The sequence below is a fragment of the Eptatretus burgeri genome, chromosome 4 (assembly GCF_056783735.1).
Source record: "Eptatretus burgeri isolate ZD-2024b chromosome 4, Ebu_testis_v1, whole genome shotgun sequence".
Lineage (NCBI taxonomy): Eukaryota > Metazoa > Chordata > Myxini > Myxiniformes > Myxinidae > Eptatretus > Eptatretus burgeri.
The window spans coordinates 104,973,001-104,998,622 of record NC_140964.1 but is presented as its reverse complement, the minus strand read 5'-3'; the positions used below and the strand labels follow the sequence as shown (position 1 = coordinate 104,998,622).

The following is a 25,622-nucleotide window of genomic DNA, read 5'->3' as shown; positions in this document are numbered from 1 at the left end:
AACATTTGTTTACTTCACATAATATGTGAATTACAAGTCCATCCATATGTGAAATACAGCTTGTTTATAAATCCTGGACTTGAACACTATTTACCCTTGAAAGTTGTTTTTAGATCCTCGTGGAGGATTTCGAAGTCTTACTCACGTTGTTGTTCTTCATTTTCTTCTTGTGGACTTTTTTGTTTCACAGCCTGCAGTTTTCATCGAAACTTCCTGAAACTTGGCATATATATGTAAAAATACCCTGCACAGACTAAACATCTCCGATTTTGAAAATTCCTCCGAGGAAAAAAAAGTTATGACGTCAAAATATCTCCGCTAATGGAAATCGCCTAAAAAGATTATCTCCAAAACTCGGCAAGCTTTTCGAATTCTGTTTGCGGGAATCGAACAGGGCGTCAGCAGAGATGAATTACCGCACATATGATACATCACTATGACTTCATATCAATTTTTATGACGTCATTCCTATTTTTTGACATTTTTTGTTTCACAACCCAGAGTTTTCATCGGATCTTCGTGAAACTTGCCACGTATATGCAGAAAGCCCACGCACAGGCAGTAACCATCTCCGATTTTGGAAATTCTTCCGAGAAAAAAAGTTGACGTCATAATATCGCTGCAAATGGAAATCGCCTATACCATTATCTCCGAAACTAGGCAAGCTGTTTGAATTTTGTTTGCGGGAATCAAGCCGGGCATTAGCACAGATAATTTATCACAAACCTGATACATCACAATGACGTCATATTAGTTTTTGACACCATCATTAAGAGGACGAGGATCTTAGCTCATTTGAGCTTGTTTATTAAAGACTTTACTATTTTCTTTCCTTTACCTTCTTTCTGAGAACGTACCTTCTTTGGCGGTGTATAATAGACCGCTGCCACGATTGCCCCCAACAAAACATGCATTACCTCGTTTTCTCTGCATGAGTTGTAATCAAAATGTACCTTTGTTTCCTCAAAACAGTACCTTTATTTAATGATAGAAGACACGTTGTTCAATACTCAAATGAACACCAGAGGCCCGAGGACAAACATGGAGCAAACAAAATGCCAGCGAATGGACTTCATATTTCAACCCTGAGATTGAAAACAGGCCTATTTTCACTTCAAAATGCATTTTTGTCTAAAACTGCCAATTTTCGTCCGATTTCCTTCCCGATTTTTTTGCAACAGTCTTAAGCCATCTTCGCGACTATGAAAAATGAAATCGGATATCGAATTAGAGTTAAGATAAAGCCACAAGAGAGTAAGAAAGTGTGAGCCTTATAAAAGAGGCCTGAGAGCCAATACAGAGCAAACAAAATGGCGGCTATTTGATTTGGAAGCCCCACCCAGAGAGACAGACAGACTGACAGAGAATGTATACACAAAGAGAGATAGAAAGGTATTAATTTGACTTTGTGTGTATCCATCTGGTGTATGCATTGCAGTTGATAACAGTCTTGCCTGTGCGATACTGTTGGAGTGATGAAGCTTCATTTTTTGAGTCTCCAAATAATCGGTGAAGGGCTTCTGCATGGATGGGCCCACAGCAGGAATAAAGCTATGGATTAAGGCAAAGATGAGTGTAAGTACAATTGATTGAGCAGAAAATATTTTCAATAGTGTTCCTTAACCAAAGCAGGGAAGCAGTTTTCTATTGTAGTGATCTCGTGCCCATGCAACTAGGATAGTACAAAGCGAGACTACAAATTATCTGATATCGATACATGCACAAAACAACAACGCTCAAACTATTCATGCTTCAAATGTAAAGAATATGATCATCATTTTGGCCTAAAATAAGGATGATGCAGTTCAAATGTTGTAAAAGACAAAAAAAAAAGAAAAAAATATGGTTCACATTTGACCTGGAAATTTGTTGATGAAAACGATAATCATTTTATGTTGAATGATTTTTGAAAGTGGTCACCAATAGCCACAACTCGTGCAATTGCTGTTTCAATCATGTACCAGACTATGGCGTTGACAGCTCAGTAAGATCGCCCCCTCCAAGTCTGGAAGGATGATGGTTTGAATCCAACCCTGAAAAGGTTATACCAAATTCTCTAAAAATGTTATGTGCTGTTTCATCGCTTGATGCTCAGCATTTAGAGGATAGAGCATGGATAAACCCCATGGGTTGGCATCTCTTGGGGGTGGGGAAGAGAAACCCCTCGCAATATATGCCCTGATGTCCTCAGAGATAAAAGTGTCTCCGCTATATTGCACCACCATCATCCAGCGTGTGCCAGGACGTAACGTCTGTATTTATCAACAACAATGTTTGTCTGAAGTCAAGTCCTGTGCTGTCTCGTGTCTCTGCATACAAGTGAGTGCATAATTTGTGTGCTAAAGCTCTCCTTTGAGCCTTAGAAACTACAAGTAAAGGACAAAAATGATTTATCAGCTTGCTTTCTCAACATGTAAAGCTAACTGGACTGAGGACAACTTCAGTTCGTTCGTCCTCTCTCGTTCTCTCTCTCCCTCTCTCCTTCTCTCTCTGCTCCCCCCCACCCTGCCCACACCTCCCACCCACCAGGTATCTGCAGGATGGACATGGTCCACCAACAACCACCTCAGAGTGAAACTCCCAAAATCCAGACTCATTGCTCACCTCCACTGATTCATGCTTCTTTTTTCCTGCCCGTGGAACCAACATCCACACGCTCCTCAATCTTATTCTTCCCTTCAGGTCTTCAAGACAGCTGTTACGTTGTGTTCCTTTTGTTACGTTGTGTTCTGATCAGTTCTGTGTTATAGCTCTTCCACAAGCCTTGACACTGTATAGAAAAGAAAAATAAACAAAAAAGACAATTTGATGTCACAACGTCGACAGATATGCCTCCGCCCACATTATGTCTTTACTTACTCAAACTATGACCTAAAACCTCAAGACCATTTGACCTCAATGTCTAATCTGTACGTATGTATTGTTACGGCTGTGGAAATTCGCATTGCACCATAAAGGGCCCTCAGGTGAGATATCTCCATAGGTACATGTGTAGTTAGCCCAAACCCGTTGTATAGAGGGAATTTATGTGATCCATTCGGGCTGCGACCTTCCAGTCAGTCGTTTTTCTTAATCTATCTTTTATTTCAAACGGGCAAAAACCACCAACGATGCTGGTGGGATTTTCCCGCCATTCTTCCCAGCGCTTGGTGTGAGGGAAGGGGGAGGGGCAGCTCGCCGCTGATTGGTGGATGGACAGCGTGAGGCGGTCAGGGTGAGGGAACGCCCCTTTTCCAGAACCCTCTCCAAGGAGGGTGGAGCCGAAAACGGGGCAGAGTGAAGGGCGGAGCCCCGCGCTACAAAAGTCGGACAAGGGGGGGCGCGCCTCTTCTTCCTCGCCCTCTTCCTCTTCGTCCTGGTGCTGGTCTCGTCGTTCATCTTGGCTGGTGGTCTGGTCTGGTCTTCTGTCGGTGCGGTTCCGAGACCCCGCCTCCGCGCGGAGATAGCGCCGGAAACCCCATCCGTTTCCCCAAAACCCCGTCCGAGCTGTCAGGCGGATGACGCGAGCTACGCGCGGCATGAGCTCGGTGCACCACGCAGGAGAGGGCTCGCAGACCGCGAGAGGAGTCGGGGCCAGGCGCGACCACGCCGACGGACGTGGGAGGAGGACTCGACGGCCCACAGGGAAGTCGCCACTTTTCTTGTCTTTGGGTTTGTGTAAATGACTGTGGGTGGCGCCTGTCCGACAAGTAGAACTGTTTAAGTGTTGCCGTGTGTACGCGTATTCGGTTTTAACTCTGCTTTTGCTTTATATGTGCATTTTGATTATTGTGACTGTAAATACGTACCTTCCGTACTGGTCTGTGTGAATTAAACGTGCTTGTGTGAACTTGGTCCCCGTTTCGCTGCGTCCTTTCCTTTGTTTGACTCTCCATCCTGCTTCACGTAAGGGGTTCGTAGTGGGTGCAACATCCCGGTAATTAATAGGAACTGTCAAGGCCGACGATAACACCGCTCGGTTATCACTGTAGCACGGAACGGACCGCTTAAGCGGTTCGTGTCCGGAGTCTGCCTGTGGCGTGGTACGATCGCCCGGTCGACCATTCGCGCAGGTACTTAGGTAGATTGAATTTGGCGAGCAACCCTATCCTGCGCGGGTGGGCAATTGGCACGATCGTGGTGAGGTTAAACCCCCACCCGTGACTAGCTCCCGGCGTTGTTCCAAGAGGGTCACGACTGAATTGTCCGTCCGGTGGGCGACGTGCCGCGATTCGAGTTACGTGGCCGTTCGCACACCGGCGGATGCGAATTCGCAACAGTATCATGGTTCGCCATTTTGGTTCCGGTTCTTGAGCACCGTCGCTCTTCAGGGTCTCCGCCGATTTTCTCAAAGACAAGTTTTCCGATCGTTTTTGTCGCATTTTTACTGTCATTTTGTTATCTCTGTGTTTACTGTGTGTTTCTCGTTCGGTCTTATGTTAACACCCGTGCTATTTGTTGAGTTTGACGCCTTTTCATATCAGGTTTCCTTGAGGCCTACCCTTCTTCCCGTTTGTGTGCACGATCATGTTTATTGTATTTTCTCCTTACTATCAGTTTTTATTTTCTCCACTTTTCCCTCCAGCCTCCTTCTATCCCTCCCAACTATACCCTTTGTTTCATGTCTTAAAATATAAAAAAATACCTTTTACCTCACATTATACGCCATAAAACCACATGACTTCCTGTACAGACTTCTTCCTCCTCCTGCCGATCTACCATCTGCTTTTGTCAACCCACATTCACCATGCACCTTCATGATTTTTTCTTCCACCTTTCCTTTTCCTAATCTTTAAAGAAATATATAAAAAAAATTAATTATTTTAACCTCTCACGTTTCAACTCCTGTTTCTCTAACCCCTCTTTTTCTTCCTGTAACTTTCGTCGAACTACCAGCTTCCTTCTGCGTTTGCCAATCCAAATTCATCAAACACCTACACGATTTTTCTTCAACCTTTCCTTGACTTAAGCCTATGTAATCTTTATGAGAAAAAAAACACAAAACAAATAAAAAACGGTCTCTTAAAATGTTAAAATGTCCTCTTTCACAAGGGTGGTTCTCAGTAGTGTGTATAATTCACTACTCGTTTTCTTCTTCAAAAGACTATTTTCAATTTGACCTGTCCTTCATTCAATGTCTACAACGTCCCACTGTTACAATGTTTCTTTTCTCCATTCTCTTAATTCTCCTTTATTGCATCCCTCATGTAATGTCTTTAATCGCATCTCCAACTTAAAAAAAAATTTTAATCCCAGTTTGCAATGCATGTTCGTGTTCCATCAACCGTCTTTTTTCCATCTTCAGTGCCAATTCACCTCACTTCTTTACATATACCTCCTCCTAACCCCTTACTTGTTATCCCCCCTCTGTTGGCACCTCTTCACTGTCATCTGCTTCAGTATCAGTTCCTCCTGTGTTGTCCAAAAGTGTGGTGTTCCAACATCTGTGGGCTCCATTCTAACCTAACAGATATCTCTCTCTCAATCAGTACACTCATCACCACAAACTTGCTCCTTCCTTCCTCTCAACACACCTCCCCCTCTTCCCAACCTCTCAAATCTTGTACCTCCCCTTGCCCACTCCCTTTTTCACCATACCTCGACCAAGTCTCATTCTTCCCTTTTCCCCACCTCTCCCATCGCCCTCCTGCACCGAGGCCGAGCCTGCTCTCATAGTCTCCCCTCCCTCACAAAGAACCTTCACACTCTACCCCCTCACCTTTCTCAAAACCCCCTTACCCTTCCCCCTCACTCCCCTTCCAAAAGTTGCCCCCCTCACATCCACAAAGGTGCTTCCTTCCCCCACCTTCTCTCTTCCACCTCCTCCAATCTTCAACTGCCCTCTTCCCCCTCTCTTATTACTCCCCATGGTACCACAACACATCACTGCTGAGCCTTTTCTCCTCCTCATCCGGCCCTCTCCCCAAGCAATTTTGAAATCCCCCACCTCTCCTTACCTCCCCTACTTCTCCCTCATCCTATCCTCCCCCCCCTCCCCTGCACCCAAAACCTCCTCCCCTCCCTCTTCCTTAGCAGTGTGGACCTCAAACATCTAGGACTTTCATTCAAACCTGACAGATCTTTCCATACAGGTTGCCACTGACAAACCAGACATAATCTGCCTAACAGAAACTTTCCTCCTTCAAGACGTCTCTGACTCCCTCGTAACTCCCACCTCCGGTATGACAGAACTGAGCCTTGACCTGGCGGTAGAGTTGCTCTCTTCATCAAAGACTCTAATCCTCACTCTCCACAGACTGCCCTCACTCCCCCACACCCCCTGGAATACCTCTGGCTATGGCTTCCCCTCCACTCCCACCTCATGATTATGTGTGTTGTACCGCCCACCAAACAGTGATGACTCCATTTACACCTCGCTCGCTGAAAACATGGACCAACTTCTATCCTCTCATCCCAACTCCCTTTTTCTCATTTGTGGTGACTTCAATTGCCATCATGGCAGTTGGCTGAGTGCGGGTACCCCTCTCACCTGTCATGGTTCTTTAGCAAAAGACGGGATTGGAACTGACACAATCTGTCAACTTCCCGACCACGATCTCCACCAACGGTACACCATCTCTTCTGGATCTGATTTTGACAAATTTTCCAGAGAATATCTGCTGTTCTTCCTCTGCTAAAATTGGTTTGTCTGACCACATGCTTGTCAAAAAAAACATCTCTCTGACTGTTATTAGAGAACTACCTCAGCACCGTCAAGTCTGGCATTTCACTCAGGCCGATTGACAAGGTCTTCAAGCAGCCATCAAACTTCTAGACTGGTCTCCCATCTCTACTTTCTCCAACATAAACTCATCCTGGGAATTCTTTCAAAGAAATTTGCTCTCTCATGCACAGATTTATCCCCTCTCATCATCAGTTGTCCTACCTTCCTCCTGCCCAAGGTACACTGAAGCTTGTGGTGAGGCAGTTGTCCTAAAACAACTTGCCTTCACCTCATGGAAGGCAAATCCAACTGAAGTCAATCTCAGTTCCTTCCATAAAGCTTGGAAGAAGTGTGTGTCGACCTTGAAGAAAGCCAGGAAACAACATCTTTCGAATCTCAAGTCTGAACTCTCAAACCTGTCTCCCTCCTCTATATCCTGGTGGCATCTAGTTAAGTCTGTTTCTGGTGTATGTTCCCCCTCCATCCCCTCCCTTACCTCAAATGGCTGCACAGCTGACACTGCACGTGAAAAGTCTGAATGCCTAAACTCGGTGTTTGCTTCTAAATCTTGTGTCCCAAACCCATTGCTTTCTGTACCCACCTTAACAAATTGCACCCAGCTCTTCTTGGATGCTGTGTACTTTTCTCCTGACAAGGTGGAGAGCATGCTGTCAAACAACTCGACTCTGATTCTGCAACCAGTCCAGACGGCATCAGCCCACGTGTCCGAAAAACCTGCTCTGCTGCAGCTCTTGCTCACCCTCTCTGTGTTATATGCACCCTCTCATTTGCTCAAAGTCATCTGCCTTCTGCTTGGAAATCAGCAAACATTACTGCTCTGCATAACAAAGGTGCAAAAACAGATCATTGCACCGACAGACCAATCAGGCTTCTCCCAATCATCAGCGAGGTTCTGGAATCAATCAACGCTTCCAACATTAAACCCTTCCTCTTCTCCAATGGCCTGATTTCTGATCATCAATTTGGATTCAGACCAGGTCACTCTTCCCTGGACTTCCTGCTCCTGCTTTCAATGGATGGAAGTCCTCAATGCCAGACATGAGATCAGAGCCATCTCCCAAGACATATCACGTACTTTCGATACGGTTTGGCACCCCCGCCCTCCTCACCAAACTCTCTTCCTATGGTATCCAAGGCAATCTTCGCTCTTGGCTCGCAGACTTCCACTCCTGCAGCAGTCAACATGTGGCCCTTAATGGAATTCTCTCATCCCCTCTTCCTGTCCAGTCTGGAGTTCCTCAAGGCAGTGTTCTGGGCCCAATGTTTTTTTTTTTCCATCAATGTTCAATTTTCTCGTTTTCATCAATGATCTCTCCGACTCTCTGGAAAATCCTCTTTATGTCTTTAAATAAAACATAAAAAATAAACCCCATTCAATGTGCCACATACTTTTACTCGCTTGATTGTAAATAAATGCTTGTGTAGAAATGTTCCCAGCTCGTTTTCATGTTTTCTTCCATTGGGCCAGCATAGTCCGCATCCTCATTTAGCAGGGACGTTATCCCCCAACGATCTGTTTCCGAGCCGCAACGTGCTTGGCAGTCTCGCTCGGCTGCATCTGATCTGGTAAGGTGATCCGGTTTGAGCAAGTGCCTACCGAGGGCATGCCCCCGGTAATTAGATCACGTGACCCTTAGGTAAACAGTATTTATTAAACGGGGGACCCAAAGTCACATGGTCGAGTTAATGGCATTCACGGTCGATTAGCGACCCGCCGCATCACGAAGTTATTCATGTGCAACGGCCTATGATTACTGATAGTCTGGTGGAAACCCGAGGTAGTTCACCCCTCGTGGTCTTCTCCCCCGACCCCGGGTCCGCAACAATATATATATATATATATGTATATCTTCTTCTTCATTCGGCTGCTCCCGTTTGGGGTCGCCACAGCGGATCATCCGTATGATCCGCATTGTGATTTGGCACAGGTTTTACGCCGGATGCCCTTCCTGACGCAACCCTGGTCGTCTCTTACGACACAGGGATATGGTACACCTATTTTAACCGGGGTATACACCGGCCCAGTACACTGGTACTCACTTTGCCGACCTCGGAAGGATGACAGGCTGAGTCAACCCCCTGGTGTATTAATTCAGTGGCCCAACCGGGTTTGAACTCAGGACCTTTTGGATCCCAAGCCGCTGCCCAAACCACTGTGCCAACACCAGGCTTACACATATATATATATATATATATGTATGTGTATATATATGTATGTGTATATATATGTATGTGTATATATATGTATGTGTATATATATATATATGTGTATATATATATATATGTGTATATATATATATATATATATATATATATGTGTATATATATATATATATATATATGTGTATATATATATATATATATATATATATATATATATATATATATATATATATATATATATATATATATATATATATATATATATATATATATATATATATATATATATATATATATATATATATATATATATATATATATATATATATATATATATATATATATATATATATATATGTATGTGTATATATATATATATATATATATATATATATATATATATATATGTATATATATATATATATATATATATATATATATATATATATATATATATATATATATATATATATATATATATATATATATATATATATATATATATATATATATATATATATATATATATATATATATATATATATATATATATATATATATATATATATATATATATATATATATATATATATATATCTATATATATATATATATATATACATATATATATATATATATATATATATATATATATATATATATATATATATATATATATATATATACATATAAATATATACACATACACATACATAAATAATAAAAATGACCGTTTTTACAGCCATTTTTCCCTGCTGTGCAGGGGTTTGGCTTTTTGTGAGGCAATGTTTTATGGCCGGATGCCCTTCCTGACGCCAACCCTGGTCGCCTCTTACGACACACAGGGATATGGTACACCTATTCTAACCGGGGCATACACCGGGACCAGTACACTGGCACTCATTTCGCCGACCTCGGAAGGATGACAGGCTGAGTCAACCCCCTGGTGTTAATTCAGCAGCCAACGGGGCTTGAACTCAGGACACTGGGATCCCAAGCCACCACCCTAACCATCCTAAGTATATATATATATATATATATATATATATATATATATATATATATATATATATATATATATATATATATATATATATATATATATATATATATATATATATATATATATATATATACTTAGGAGGGTGTTGTGATAATTTTCATCACTCTTGAGAAAGGTTAAAAGATGTATGTTGCTTCTCACATGTTTTAACGTTGAGTAATTGCTTGTTTTATTAAGGGTTGGACAATTTACCACGGATTCCTTTGATTCGATTTTGGTAAAGATCCAAATTTGGATCTGGATACGATTATTTTTTTATTTTTTTCAGTGATTCTTCCAGTCAGGTCAAGTCAGATTAGATCTGTGACTTGCTTCAGGTACCATGTAAACCTGCACTAACCTGTTTCATGGTCAGGTTGTCAGCAACTAAATCATCTCCACCACCAGGTTTCCTGGTGAGAAGAGTGTATGATATGGACACCCAGCAGATTGAAGAACAGAACCTGTCAAAGGGTGGAGGAGCTAGTTGTGAGCCAACGGCCATCCGTATCTAGTGAACAACTGTGTCTGTGGACATTCTCCTGCAGTTAGGTTACTTTTTTATTCGGAGGTTGGTGGTAGGATTTGCACTCCGGCCACGGTAAAACCCCTCATTCCACAAAACATTCCAAAAGCATTAAAATATATATATATATATATATATATATATATATATATATATATATATATATATATATATATATATATATATATATATATATATATATATATATATATATATCGGAAAACCCACTCGGTGGAAGTACCTCCTGTGCAGCTTCCCTTCGCATGGCAGCTCACCAGATGACGGGATTGGGGCAAAGCCTTTGGGACCCCCAATCTTTGACAGGAGAGAAACCATGGGGTAACCTTCCCGGGTCAGATTGCGGAAGTGTGTGTCGGGGTGGTGCTGAGGTGTCGTCCACCAAACGATGGTCTCCTTGGGTTAACCTGAGGGGGTCCCTTCGGGTGGGTGCCTGGAATGTCCTATCCCTAAGAGAGGATGAGCACCTGTCTCTATTATCATCTGAGCTCAAGCGTTTGACATCGATATTGCAGCACTCTCTGAGGTTTGGAGACCAGATTGCAGCGAGATCATGGTGGGTGGTTACACCTACTATTGGCCTGGTCCCTCTGATGGATACCATGCCCAAGGAGTTGCTGTAGCTGGATCCAATAAGGTGATGCCAACGATAATTGAGGTAACACCAGTCAATGAGCGTTTTATGAGATGAAGGATTCGTCACTCGGGTGTCATTTCCCTGGTCTCTGGATATGTTCTGACTGAGGCGGATGATCTTACTGAAGGACGCATTCTGTGCCACGCTCGAGTCTGTGGTTGATGAGTGCCCCAGGCGAGATACTTTTCTAGTATTGGGGGGGGGGGGTTAAATGCATCGACTGGAACTGATACGGATGGTTGTGAGAGGTGTGTTGGTCCGGGTCTGGAACTGTAAACCAGAATACCACAAAGTTCCTTGACTTTGCAAGAAGTCATGGACTTAGTGTGGCTGGTTCATGGTTTCAGCACCTACAGGCTCATCGCTGGACTTGGTATTCCAACGCTAGCGGAGTGGCAAAGGAGATTGACCATGTCCTCATTGATGGTCGTTGGAGGATGATCCAGAACTGCAGGGTCGACCGGAGTGCTCAGTTCCTCAATACTGACCACAGGCTTGTTGTAGCAACTCTGAAGTTCGAGCTTAAATCCAGGAGAATGGTACCATCCCAGCCTCGGCTGGATGTTGGAAAAGTCAAGGAGGAGAGGGTAGCTGAGGAGTTTGCGAACAGGCTGAATGGAGATTTTGGGGGGTCTGGGTGCTTTGGGGGATCCTGAAGAGTTGTGGAATGCCTTCAAGACCACCATCCTTGATGTTGCCAGAAGATGTCTTGGAACTCACTGTCGAGCGAAGAAGAATTTTGTCTCTTCAGAGACACTGGATACCATTGACCAGAGTCACAGGGCCAGGCTGAATGGCAGAGCCGAGCTGTTCAGGGAGCTGCAGCATACAACTACGTGCACTAAGGGTGGACAAGGAGGCCTATGTACGAGGAATCTGTGAGGGGGTAGAGCATCACCTGTGGTCAAGTGATTGTCAAGCACTTGGATGGATTCTGGGGAAGATGTTGGAGAGATCAAGCTGCGGTGCATGGTTTGGGAATGTCAAGATCTCTAACCTTGATTTCACAGATGTTGCAGTCATCTTTGTGGAGACTCCAGATACCGTTTTGGGGCCCTCAAGGTGCTGAATGACGAGTCGGAGCTGCTGGGATTACGGGTTTCCTGGGTCAAAATTAAGATCCAGGCTTTCAATGACATCTTGGATGCTGTTATCCTGTCTGTACCTGTTTACGGTGAGGTTGTTGAGGTCACGGAGAGATTCACTTACCATGGCAGTAATATTCATGTCGCTGCTGGCTGTGAGCCAGAGGTCAACAGATGTCTGGAGCAGGCCTGGGGAGTCATGGATTCACTGGATCATGGGGTGTTGCACTGCCGGTTCCTGTGCGGAAGAACGAAAGTCCGAGTCTTCAGGTCCTTAGTACTTCCAGTCTTGCTCTATGGATATGAGACTTGGACTCTGACCAGGGATCTGAGACGGAGACAATCCCTTTGGTACCAGGTCTCTTCGGAGAATTGTTGGCCATCGCTGGTCGGACCTTTTATCCAACGAGTGGTTGCTGAGAGAGACTCAAATGAGATTTACTTGCATAGTCTGTGAGCGTCAGCTGTGGCTGTATGGACATGTGGCTCGTTTTCCTGACTCTGATCCTGCTCACCAGATTCTCTCATTGAGGTAGCCTCGTGAGTGGAAGAGGCCAACGGGCCGACCACATGCCTCATGGTTGCAGCAGTTCGATCAGCATCTCAAGGAGATGGGGATGGGCCAGGAATCTGCCTGGGGGATGGCCAGATGGAGGCCCCTGGAGTTCAGGCAGAAAGTGGACGTAGCGACACGCTGCTCTGGCACATGCTCCCATACCTGACCTGACCTTCACCATTGAGAGGGCCAAAAACGATATTCAGCATATTTTAAAAATGTAATGGACCCGATATGTTCACGTGGATCAGGCATTACATGGTGGAATAATACACTCTACCAAGTGCCTTTCTACTTATTAATTCTTATGATTATGATATAAAAAGGTAGTTTTAGTGCAGGAGCACATGGGTATATAAACAAATAATACATCAGAAACAATGTAAATCATCACATGCTCAAAGATTAACCATAACATTCTAAAATCTCAATCATAAATCAACGTTTTGATGAGAAACTCTTATGCTTTACATTTGTGTTTTATTTCTTCCAAAATGGTGAAATAACCACATTTGTGTCAATAAAGCATAACTTTATCCTCACTGAAGCACAAGCAACTCCCTTACACAGCTCTTTCCTGAACATCTGCACATATCTATTGCAGGTACTTACAAAAAGGATTACAAACTTACCCGATAAGTGTGACCATCTGCTCCACAATGTGCTTGCTGAAGGTCACAATCACAAAGACTTTCTGCAGAAAATATTGAAAAAGAAAATGCCTTCAAATCAAATTTGATGCATAAAAAAAAAAGAGAAGCAATCTACATCACTTGCCAAGGATACATCATTAAGGCAATTAGGAGAAAAATCTCACATCTCGGCTCATGGTGGAACTCAGCGCAAATGAGAACAAAACAGAGGTAACTAAAACAACACTCGGTAGAGTGCAAACGTCCACAAAGCTGAACAGTTCACGTTTTGTATCTCACTGGTTGGCCGGATCTGGATCTGGTCCTGAACCTGAACCAAAATCTTGTTCTTGTCACTGAACCAACTCATCCACCTCGCTTTGTGATAATCCATCCACAACTTTTTGAAATATCATGCCATATATATTTTTGGCCCCATCTCTCAATGTTGAAGAATCACTGAGCAATCTATAAATCTGGAACTGGATCTTACCCAAAATAGAATCAATTTGTCCTCGTCACACATCCAACCTGCCTCCCAAATTTCGTCAAAATCTGTCCACAACTTTTTGAGATATACAGCTCACAGTCAAACAGACAGGGGTTAAAACATAACCTCTGTCCACCTTCGAAGGCAAAGATAATGACAATCAAAAAAACGGTGATTCCCAAGTGAAGATATCTCCATAGAGGAGCATGACCTATGGACCACTGCCCCAAAAGGGTTACAGATTTTCAGAAGTTCACAAACACCAGCCCTGGAAGAGCTGTTTCTGCATTAATGACCCATCAGCACAAAATAGTCAACATGAAACGTATGTGGAGGAAGGGTGAATTCAGCCAAAAGACACCATTAATTAGAGCACAACAATCTCTCATTGCAACTCTAATGAGAAGCAAAATGGAAAAAGAAGCCAGACAACAATTAAAGAGCGATTTCCCCCCCTCTCTCTACCGCAACATTTGTGTGCATTTGTTCTGTTCCTATTGAGTCTTGTGTTGCATCCTGTCTGTCCCACTGTCAGTTTTACCATGCTCTTCCATGAGCTTTGCTCCTGCAAAGAAAAAAAAATAAAAGAAGCTGACCAGGCCCGGCATTCAAGTGAAGATTGCGGTAATTTAGAATTCCTTCAGGATGCTGGAAATAATCACCCACTCTTCACAAAACACACAATGGACATTTAAAGTCTGCTAATGACCAGCACTGGCAGACAGGTCCTCCTGCTTAACATCCTCCTGATCGACGGCACACGCATCGATACATTGTCCTGCCTGTGAAACACCAACGTGACAGTTTATAGCTGGGTCAAGATTCGAATAGGCTAGGCATCTTAAAGATCTATCCTGCCATCCTCTAGCTAAGCTATCTATCCTCTAGGCCAGGGGTTCCCAACCTGTGGTACATTTGGACTTTCTCGGCGGTACGCGGCGTGGTACGCGGCAGCGTGCTTTTTTTTTAACAGTTTTTATTTTACTTCTCTCTCATGCAGCTTGTGCACAATGATTAAACTTATATCGAAAGCGGCTGTACAGTGACAGCTGTTTGTTATCAGTCATTGTGCACAAGTCTTATTATTCGTTTTGTCTCTACACGCCACACTGTCATCATTGCTTATTGCCGGGCTTATTGTTACCATTATCGTTCACCAGCATCATGTCAATGCGAAAATATTCGGAGAGTTATCTCAAGTTAGGCTTCACTTCCATCCAAAAAGGTGAATTAGAAGCTCCACAGTGTGTGATTTGTGGAAAAGTTCTCGGCAATCAATCTATGAAGCCAAGTCTATTGAAGTGCCATTTTGATTCTGTTCATCCTGAACACAGCGACAAGGACCATGATTTTTTTCGTCGGAAGAAAAATGCCATGAAAAGAGCACGCTTCGACGGCAGTGGCAGTTTTCAACAGCAGTCCACGGCAGCCGTAAAGGCATCCTACTTAGTTGCACTGCGAATTTCAGAACAGAAAAAAAAACCTCACACTGTCGGTGAAAGCCTCATCCTTCCCGCCACAAAGGATATCGTACGTCTCACGCTGGGAGAACAAAGCGCTAAGAAGCTCAATTCTCTTTCGTTGTCAAACAACACAGTTCAGAGGCACATCGAAGAAATGTAAACCAATATTCGTGACCAGGTGTTGGCAGAAATCAAGGCATCTCCATGTGGATTTTCTATGCAATTGGATGAGTCAACTGACGGGGCAAATTGTGCCCAACTGTTAGCGTTCGTTCGGTATGTGCATAAAGCCGAGTTCAAGGATGAAATACTATTTTGCCGCCCGCTTAAAACCACAACGAAAGCAAAGGACATTTTCGAAGTGGTGTCTTCCGTCTTTGATCAAGTTGGGCTGTCATGGGTTGATCTGAAAGGCTGGACTACAGATGGTGCTCCAGCTATGTTTGGGGTGCAGATCAGGTTTCCAAACGCTTGTGAAGGCAGTTGCTCCTGAAGTGCGCGGCCTACACTGTACGATCCACCGCCACGCCCTCACAGCCAAGGCGCTCCCCAAGCCATTGACTGACATTCTCTCAACCATGATCAAAATTGTGAACCATGTGAAATCCCAGGCTCTCAATTCGCGACTTTTCAAGAAACTTTGCGAGGAGTTTGACTCTGACCATAAAGTTCTCTTATTCCACACTGAGGTGAGATGGTTATCCCGTGGAAATATGGTGGAGCGAGTGTTTGAACAGCGAGCTGAGCTTCGTGAATTCTTCGAAAACGATGGAAAACCAAAGACTGTCGATTTCGTCACTGCTTTGAACGACCCTGACTGGGCATTGCACCTGGCTTATTTGGTCGACATTTTCTCTCAGTTAAACACCCTGAACAAGTCTCTTCAGGGGATTGGCGTGACTATCATTGACTTCATAGACAAGGTCAAGGGATTTCAGGAAAAACTCCGTCTGTGGAAGACGAATGTCGAAGCGGGAGTGGTGGTCATGTTTTCTTGCACTGCCGATATTCTTCAGAAGCGTGAAAAGAATCCCCCAAGGGAGTTCATACAACTGGTAAAAGATCACCTCGCTTATTTGGATGATGAATTAAATTCCTATTTTCCGGATCTCAAGGAACTAGATCTGAAAATGATTCGCAACCCATTTCGCATGAATGCATTGGATTTGCCACCTGGAACAGGACTGCAGGAAAGCTTGATTGATCTCCAGAACGACTCCACAGCCCGAGATCAGTTTGATGAGATGAATCTTGCGGACTTCTGGTGTGGAATGTTGGGGTCTTACCCGAAGCTCGCTGCCCTGGCTGTTCATTCGCTCATAGTATTCCCATCTACATGGCTGTGTGAAGCTGGGTTCTCGTCAGTCGTTATTCTAAAAACAAAACAAAGATCCCTACTGGATGTTGAACATGATGTTCGGTGCGCTTTATCCAAAACAAAGCCTGACATCGACCTGCTTGTGAGCAAGAAGCAGGCTCAACCATCCCATTAACTGGACATTTTACACAATCAAATAGGTACTTACTGTATCATTCTTTTGTTCAGATCAGATTGCTCAATGTCATCGTTGTGAATTCTTAGTATTGTTTAACTCCCCATTGTCGTATCTGTATCGCAAATGAACACTATTTTAGGTGAATTTTGGTACAGTGGTACTCGGTGGGACCACGAACATGTGAAATGGTACCCCAGTAAAAAAAAGGTTGGGAACCCCTGCTCTAGGCTATCCTGATTGGCATTTTCAGCAATCACTATGCAAATACTTTGAGAAAAAAAATGACTACATAATCACTATCAACATTTGATAACAACCATTATTCTCAGGTGGGAAGACCATCTCTTATTTATTTTGAAAAATGAGTAAATTGAAGTCGCTGTGACAATAACTGTAGTGTGGGTACAAGGACCTGATGCATGAACATCTGGTGTGTGTGTGTGTGTGTGTGTGTGTGTGTGTGTGTGTGTGTGTGTGTGTGTGTGTGTGTGTGTGTGTGTGTGTGTGTGTGTGTGTTTTTTCATGATAACTTTTCATTATAATGGGTTGTTTTGGATCACATGAAGACTCGTGATCCTTTCGCTTCTATGCCATTTTAAAGAATGTTCTCTGGCCAATTTGGAGCTGGGCATGTTTGACAAGGATATTGCTACTGCCATTACACAAGCAATACGAGTTATTTAGGTCCGGCATGAAGCCTGTGTAAATCAGACTGCGCATGCAAGCAGCACAAGGTAAAAATGGCCATTCCCAGGTTGTTAGCTGGTGCTGTTACGAGTGGCAAAGATCAGGCCACATTTGTGGCTAAGCCTCAATTGGTGTCGGTGTGCACCTCCTCAGCAATGCATTCTAATGACAAGAGGGGAGTTAGGTTTATACAAAGGCTAGATTTGCACATACAAAAAAATGCAGCAAAACAAAAGCAAATATTTTGGTGTACAATTTTCTCAAATTGATGGACAATTGTAGCAGGGTACATAGCAAAGTTCAAAATAAAAATACAGAGCTTGCATCGAAATCAGCAGGTCTGTATTATTTGGCCTCACATCTGTGATCATAGAAGCACTTAACACAACAGTCAACAAGCTTCCTGATATCAGCAAAGCCTTCTGGCATGTTCTCGGTGCGTAATTACCTCCACCACCGCAGGTAAACGGAAGTTATGTATTCACCCGTTTGACTGTCTGTTTCTGTTTGTGAGCACGATACCTCAAAAGGCTATGGATGGATTCAGACAAAACTTGATGGACGGGTTGGATGTGTGACAAGGACAAATAGATTCGATTTTGGTGAAGATCTGGATCCAAATACGATAATTTTTTCAGAGATTCTTCACCACAGCGAGATAGGACCAAAACAATATATAGCATGATATCTCAAAAAGTTATGCACGGATTCGGACGAAACTTGGTGGGCGAGTTGGTTAGCTGACAAGAACAAGCATATTAGATTTTGGTTCAGTTCTGGCTGCAGATCTGGCCTATCGGTGGGATATAAAATGCAAACTGCACAGCTTGGCGGAGGTACGCTCTCTACCGAGTGCCCTTCTCATTTTTTTCTGTGACTACGGCTGCTGTAATTACAAGCTGGTAATGTAAATGCTCAGCTCAGTGGAAGGATCTCTTCCACATTCTCCTCATGAAGATTACCCTGGGTGGTTCTCAGATCACTTTTGTCATGAGCATAATGGAGTTTTGCTGCACACAAATGTTTTGCCAGATACTGCAGGAAAATAATGAATGCTACCCCCTTCGTGTTGCTGGAGTACCTGTCACATGCTTTCCAAACAATGTTTTTCTCCTTTTCACCAGAAAAGTGAATCCGTGTGAAACTCAATGTGTGACGTACTTTTTTTAAGTGGGTTGTATTCCATCACCTAATCTTTTCACAAGATTTGTTTATTGTGACTTGCATCAGGAACAGAATTACCTGGATGTGCATTTTTATCACTGCTTTGCCGAGGAGCGTTGCGCCGAAGAAAGTCCAAAAGGGCACCAGAAAATGGCCGCACGTAATGCCAGCAAGGTCAAATAATGGGTTCGGAATCTGTCACAGTCAACACAACATAAAAGCTATTGTGACAAAACACCCTAAAGTGTTTGTCGGTTAATACAACACCTTTCAATGTAAGCTCCATGAATATAAATATACTGTTAACATTTTTCCTCCATTAAAACAACCATGTGGGCAAATCCAATTAATTTTTTTCTTTAAACACATTTTGCAATAACTTGACGGCAGATTAAAAAGTTTACGCCAGAGAAACATCACAAAAATGAGAAAAAGTGAAAATAAAATTAACAACAACAACAACAACCACATCAACAAAGGCTCATTGTTTACAACAAGTTCAGAAAATAATCAGATGGGGTTTCCAATCCCGACCATTCCAACCTGTACGTTTGCACAAAGTCGTTGAAGTAAAGAAAAACATGTTTAGTTCCAGCTTATATTTCCTTTATGGTTTACTCTTTCTCAAGTCAGGGCCAATAGACTTTCTCATTTAATACAGAATTGATGCAGCTGAGACGTGAAGACAAAGTGAAATCTACAAAATGGCTTTAACATATCAAAATGCTGTTCAACAGTACAATGATGGAAAATTCTGGAATAACGAGCAATCATGGGTATCACAAGGCTTTAGCTATCAGAGCAAATGGATCAATTCATCCGGAAGTGAGTGCTGCAGTGAAATCTCACCGAAGCGCAGGCGAGAATACCAAGGAATCCGACACTCTGCACCAAGTGTTGCATCCCGAGCTTTGCACGCGTCACAAGACCCTGCTTTCCAGGACACGATGTCAGCATGACAGGAATAGTTATGTGCCTCAAACAGGAAAAGCTGCTCTGTCAGTCCTTTGTGAAACAAATGGTTACATTTAATTATAGTTTATGCAATGAGGGGGGAGAAATAAATAAATAAACAAATAAATAAATAAATAAAACCACAACTATAAAGAGCAATCAGAGATTGCAGTCCTTCACCAGGACTTGCTTTGTGTGGTGTTTGTGTGCTGGTGTGTTGCATAATTAATAAGTTCCAATATATAATGAGGACACATAATAGATGTACTCATGTTCCAATTGTACACAATTAAGAAATGCACTCAACATTTCAACGTATACAATTAACAGACGTACTCACGTTTCCGTCATACATAATTAAGACTTACTACCATTTCAACAGCACATAATCAATGGACAAACTCACGTTCTCTGCGGACAGACAGACAGAGACCCAAATGCAATACTCTCTCCTCTGGCAAGGGTAATGGATATTTTGAAGATTATTGGGGGTTTTATAATCTGCAAACTACTTAATCAGCCTGAAATAGAATAAACGTTTCTCCTTCTCCTGACCATCACCCCCTCCGAATCCAAATGGAGGAGGTCCGAATAGAAGCGGTCCATTAAAATAGGGGGTTTGAACATAGGAGGTCCGTTAACAGAAGTCGCTCTGATCCGGATGGTCTAAGACCATCTGCAGATTCTAAAACGGTACTTATAGTAAATATAATTCCCCAAGGTTCACCCAATGTAGTTAAAACTGGCGGTGTTCATGTGGAAAGGAAGGAAAACGTTTTCTTTCGAATTAAAATGGTGCATTAAAGGTATATGGAAGGGGAGGGACGCTAATAAATAAATAATCGGAACAAACCAGGTGTTCAAAGGACAATTGAGTACGGAGGCACATGCTCTTACATACAATGTAAATAAATAAAACATTAAAGCCTAACCCAACTATGGCACCAAAATTAATACTGAAATTCACAACAATGGGGAACGAGTGAGGGGTTCAGGCAAGGCACAAGCTGGTAGTGGGTACGTGCAGGCTGGTATTGCATAGGAAGGGAGGATTGTGATGAGGAGAGGTATGGCAATGAGAGGGATGCTGCCTCTGCCAAGGTCCGATTCTAACTCCAACTCTATCTCCAAAACCAGGACGAGAACAAGAACAGAACTGCCACACTCAAACGCGGTTACGGTCCTTTTGGCACCACCCTTTTGGGCAGCCCGTCCCTCGATTTGGAGGTCCGCTTCTGTGGGCATGCCATCTTCTGGGTCATCCCACCCCACAAGGCGGTCCCAATAAAAAGTCTTATGCCTTACTTCAAGGCTCCACAGCTGAACTCGCCACCATGGCCTGCCGTCTACTCTCTAAACAGTCCATGCTGTTTCCTCCTAAAGCGCAATACGCTTTCCAGTTATATCTTGATGCCCAAGTCCTCACCCAGCCTCGCATGAGGTTTTACACAACAAACTTACTTTAAACTGTCGAATCAGTTCATCTTTGTATCATAAAAAATAGTTTGGTCAAAATCCCATCACTGGTTCACAAGTTATCATGGTAACAGGATTTTACCGAACGTAACCTCCGACCTTCGATCTCTCGACCCAAAAATCTAATCAGTTCATCTTTGCATCATTATACGTACTTGTATCGAGTTTGGTCAAAATCCAATCGCTGGTTCACAAGTTAGCGCAGTAATAGAATTTTTACCGAACAGGGCCTCTGATCTTTGACCTCTTGACCTCATAATCTAATCAGTTTATCTTTACATCATGATGCATACTCCGTTCTTCAGTTATCGCGGTAACGAAAACCTATCACGGAAGGAAGGGCGGCCAACCTGAAAACGTAATGCATCTGGCGACTTCGTCGGAGCAGGCATAAAAAGTTCATCATTACAGGAGCCTTGTTATTACTTGCAAAATCAAGGATTTTTCAAGTATATTGGTCAGTCGATTTTGTTATATTCTGTCTGTCTGTTTGTCGCTTGCAGGTCAAATTTTAAACCGATCATCATGAAACTTTAGCAACTTGAAGAGGTAGTCTCAGCTGAGAAGCTTATTGATTTTGAGGTCAAATTTCTAGTCATCAATTTTCAACTGAAAAATCATCAATTTTATCCTATAAACTTGAAAGTTGAACATGATTTGCATCGTCCATCACTGACTTGGGAAAGCAACCATTTTTGAAGTCAAATGGTCAAAGATCAACTCAAGGTCAAGCTTCTAAAATCATCAATTTCAATCGGATAATTAATCAATTTTCATCCCAATGACCTGAGCTTTGATTAAGATTGTCAATTTTAATCTTAATGAAATGGACAATTTGATGTATCCATGGCAACCTTTGGAGAGAGGGGTGGATATTGCACGTATCATGCTCTGCATGACATCTTTTTCTTGTATATTTATTTTGCTTTCAGACAACATCCAGATGTTTACATTTAAAATTTTAATTTTAATTTTCTATTTTACTGTTATAATGTTTTGATTAGTGCCATTTCAAACTCCTTTCACTTGACCAAGTAAAAATAAGAGCCAATGTTAGGAAGCAATCAAGATGCCTGCAGTTTGTGCTCACTGGCTGTGGATCCTGCGCATGCTCCAGGATCTCCTCAAACTCCTCGTATTCTTCATCATCAGGCTCCAGCCCTGAAAGTCGTGCTGCCTGAGCCATGAAGTATGGGGGAAGTTCACCAATTGCTGTGCCTGCTCCCTGCAAACAAACCACCACTATTCCTTACCACCTCAAAAAAAATAATTCAAACCTCCTCTCCACAAACAACTTTTTCATAACAATCGGAATAGTAATCTATTCCTAAAAGGAGGTGTGTGTGTGTGTGTGTGTGTGTGTGTGTGTGTGTGTGTGTGTGTGTGTGTGTGTGTGTGTGTGTGTGTGTGTGTGTGTGTGTGTGTGTGTGTGTGTGTGTGTGTGTGTGTGTGTGTGTGTTTTGCGAAGAAAAAAGCAGCAGCACACCTCAAGGTCAAGCAGTACCTGCTATCTTGACCTCCAGAAGGTTCATTCAACTAAGAATAACTCACTCAGGAGTTCAGAGAACATGACACTCCACACAGTGTTGAAGTATATAGTCCTTCATTTTAAATAAAATAATTATTTTAACGATCGTCAAAAAACAAGAATGACTGCACTGTGGTCACAACCTTCAACAAAATCCATTAACAGGCTGATTGGGAAACACATTTACGGCACGGCACTATTAAAAGATTAACTCGACACCTCTTATCCATGTCAACCTCGACCACGGTTATATCAGAACAAGCCGATTCGTCACACGGTCACATATTGTTTAACCTCAACATGGGGCAGTTCAAAAGCTACGCAACGCTCAATTTTTTTTTAGCAATTCACATAACACAACACTCGATTACAGTGAATTCTGACGTGCTTGATTAAACCTTCCTGTTATTCGGCATATGATTAGATTTTTAGGGGTCCCTCATCATGATTTTTGAAGGATGATCCATCATGACCCTTGACCCAAACAAAACCAATGGAAATACGATGCAACAATCCCGGACAGTGTATAATCAGCAGAGGCCTACAGGCATAATGTGTTCGGCCCACAAGAAAATCAAGATGGCGGCCATCTCATTTTGTCTTGGAACCATGATGGGTGGACTCAAATGACCAATGTGGGTGTAGTCTGGCAGCTGTCTGACCAATGGGTGCACTTTCAAAAATCAACCAACTGCAGCTGTAGACCCGCGACATGTCGCAGGTAAAAATCTGGAGGTTTAGTGCGAAATCGAAGTAGTCCAGAAGCAGTCCCAAACACCATCCTTGTACACCACCCCCATTGAACCTTAACTTAAATTTAAGTACAATACTGCAAAACTGGAGGTTCTTGGAAGTATTATGACAGACAATTTGTGTGTTCCACAGTGTTCAAGTATATAATTAAATTTAAATCAAATAAAGATCGTTTAAAATATATAAATAAATTAATTCTGGGTTTAACCGCCATTTTCCGCAGTGTCTATTATCCCACCTTATCCAACACATTACATTTGTTATTCTTGCCTATTGTCTGTGTCCTTTATGACATCCGTAAAAACAGGTAGTTTCTTCTTTGGAATGATTTTCAATTTTGTTTGACTGCCAGGTAGGCTGATAGAATAAATAAATTATCTCACTCCTCTCTGTCTGTGCATGTGCACAATGCTCGTTTCGGAAACAAATACATCTTAAGAAGTTAGTTAAATTGTTCAGTTGAATTTGCTGATCTGATGTAGGAGGGTATGCCGTTTCACTTCTTTGCAGTAAAAGTTGTATCTCCAGCTTTGGGTCTCTGGATATGTCAGATAAAATTGATAATATACTGTAAAAGGAGCTCGGTTTCGGCATGCCTGCCTGCCTGCGTCCGTCCATCTATCCGTCCAGCCGTCCATCCGTCAAGAATTATGCTAGAGCGGATACCATTAGTCAAGAAATAACAGAACCCCCAATCTGCAAACAGTATGATATTGTTACGGTTGTTGAAATTCGCATTGCACCATAAAGAGTCCTCAGGTGAGATATATCGGTAAGTTCATGTGTAGTTAGCCCAAACCCGTTGTATATAGGGAATATGTGTGATTCATCCGGGCTGCGACGCTTTGAGTTTGCCATTTTTCTTTCTCTATTGTTATTTTCGACCATTAAGCCGCCAACAACTCAAACACCACCCCAACAACCAAATCTCCACCATCAACAACGCCCCCGAACAACTCCACCAAACCGCCACAACCTTCACCTCCACAACCCAACCCCGCAAGCATCGCCTCACCCGCCATTCTCTAACGACGCTCAACAACACCCGAACAACTCCACCACCTTCGCCTCTCTCCTTCACGGCCAGCAACCGCACCACCTGTGAACACTGAACATCGGGCTGTCTAGGGCCCGTTCGGCGATTGGTGCCAAACGCATTGAGCCGCGAGCGCGAATGGCGGCCTTTCCGAGAGAGGAATTCGGATCAAGAAGGCTTCACGCCCCCTTTTTGCCCGACCAATGGCTGAACAGAGGGTGGCGTAGCCCCGCCTCCAATCGTGTTTTGATCTGAATATTTGCATATAGGCTCCTCCTGAGGCCTATAATGACGCGAACATAAGGCGACTCAGGTGTTGAGTTGGGTTTTGAGATCGGTTGAGTTGGGTTTTGAGATCAGTTGAGTGGCAGTTGAGTTCGGTTGAGTTCAGTTCAGTGCGGAGTTGAGTTGAGTTCGCGCGGGTCAAGTGGAGACAGAGGTCGTCAACGAGGTTGCGGTGTGGTGGTCGCTCGTCTCGTCGCGGGGTCCAAACCAGCCAGCCATTACCCTCTCCCTGAGCATCAGCAATTCCCCCCCCCATCCGCACTGAGTTAGTGCCGGGGGGGGCGTTCCTCCCCCACCCTAAACGTGGTGCCAACAAAACCGCTCGCGCGGAGCACGCCGGGGCACGGAGTCGGGGCGCAGCCGGGCGAACATTGCGGCTTGCCCGCCATCGCGTCACGAGGACGCGGGTAAGACCTTCCCGGTCTCGTGGACCTGGCCGATCCACGTACATTTGTTCTACGGACCTGTCTGCCTCCTTGCCTGTGAGGGTGGCTTTCTTTTCTTTCGGGTAGGATGCATGCTGTGGCGCCGTGTCCAACAAGTAGAACTGTTTAAGTGTTGCAAATAATTGCCCCCTTTTATTCGGTGTTAACTCTTTCCTTGCATTTGCTTTTGTTGCATGATTGTATGACTGTAAAATACGTGCTTCCGTGTGTGTAAATAAATGTGCATTGCTTGTTGAACTGTTTCCCGCTTTGCTTCGTCTCCTTCCTTTTATTGAATCTCCATCTTGCATCACGTAAGGGATTGATAGTGGGTTTAAAACGCCCGGTAAATAATCCTAACCGTCGAGGTCGACGATAACTCCGCTCGGTTATCTCTGCAGCACGGAATGAACCGCTTAAGCGGTTCGTGTCCGAAGTCGACCTGCGGCGAAGTACGATCGCCCGGTCGACCACTCGCGCAGGTACTTAGGTAGGTCGAATTTGGCGAGCAACCCTATCCTGCGCGGGTGGGCAATTGGCAC

General features: G+C 43.3%; 1 protein-coding gene across 1 annotated transcript in view; it reads right to left on the bottom strand.

Moving 5' to 3' along the window:
• VMP1 (vacuole membrane protein 1) overlaps positions 1 to 25,622 on the bottom strand; it is a 54,071-nt gene that overhangs the window by 7,360 nt on the left and 21,089 nt on the right. The window contains exons 7-11 of the mRNA XM_085879573.1: positions 22,144 to 22,278; positions 19,473 to 19,553; positions 18,702 to 18,818; positions 13,324 to 13,385; positions 1,455 to 1,551 (exon numbers count right to left, since the gene is read on the bottom strand). Of these exons, the coding sequence (XP_085735699.1) occupies positions 1,455 to 1,551; positions 13,324 to 13,385; positions 18,702 to 18,818; positions 19,473 to 19,553; positions 22,144 to 22,278 (492 nt within the window). The remainder of the gene's footprint in view (positions 1 to 1,454; positions 1,552 to 13,323; positions 13,386 to 18,701; positions 18,819 to 19,472; positions 19,554 to 22,143; positions 22,279 to 25,622) is intronic.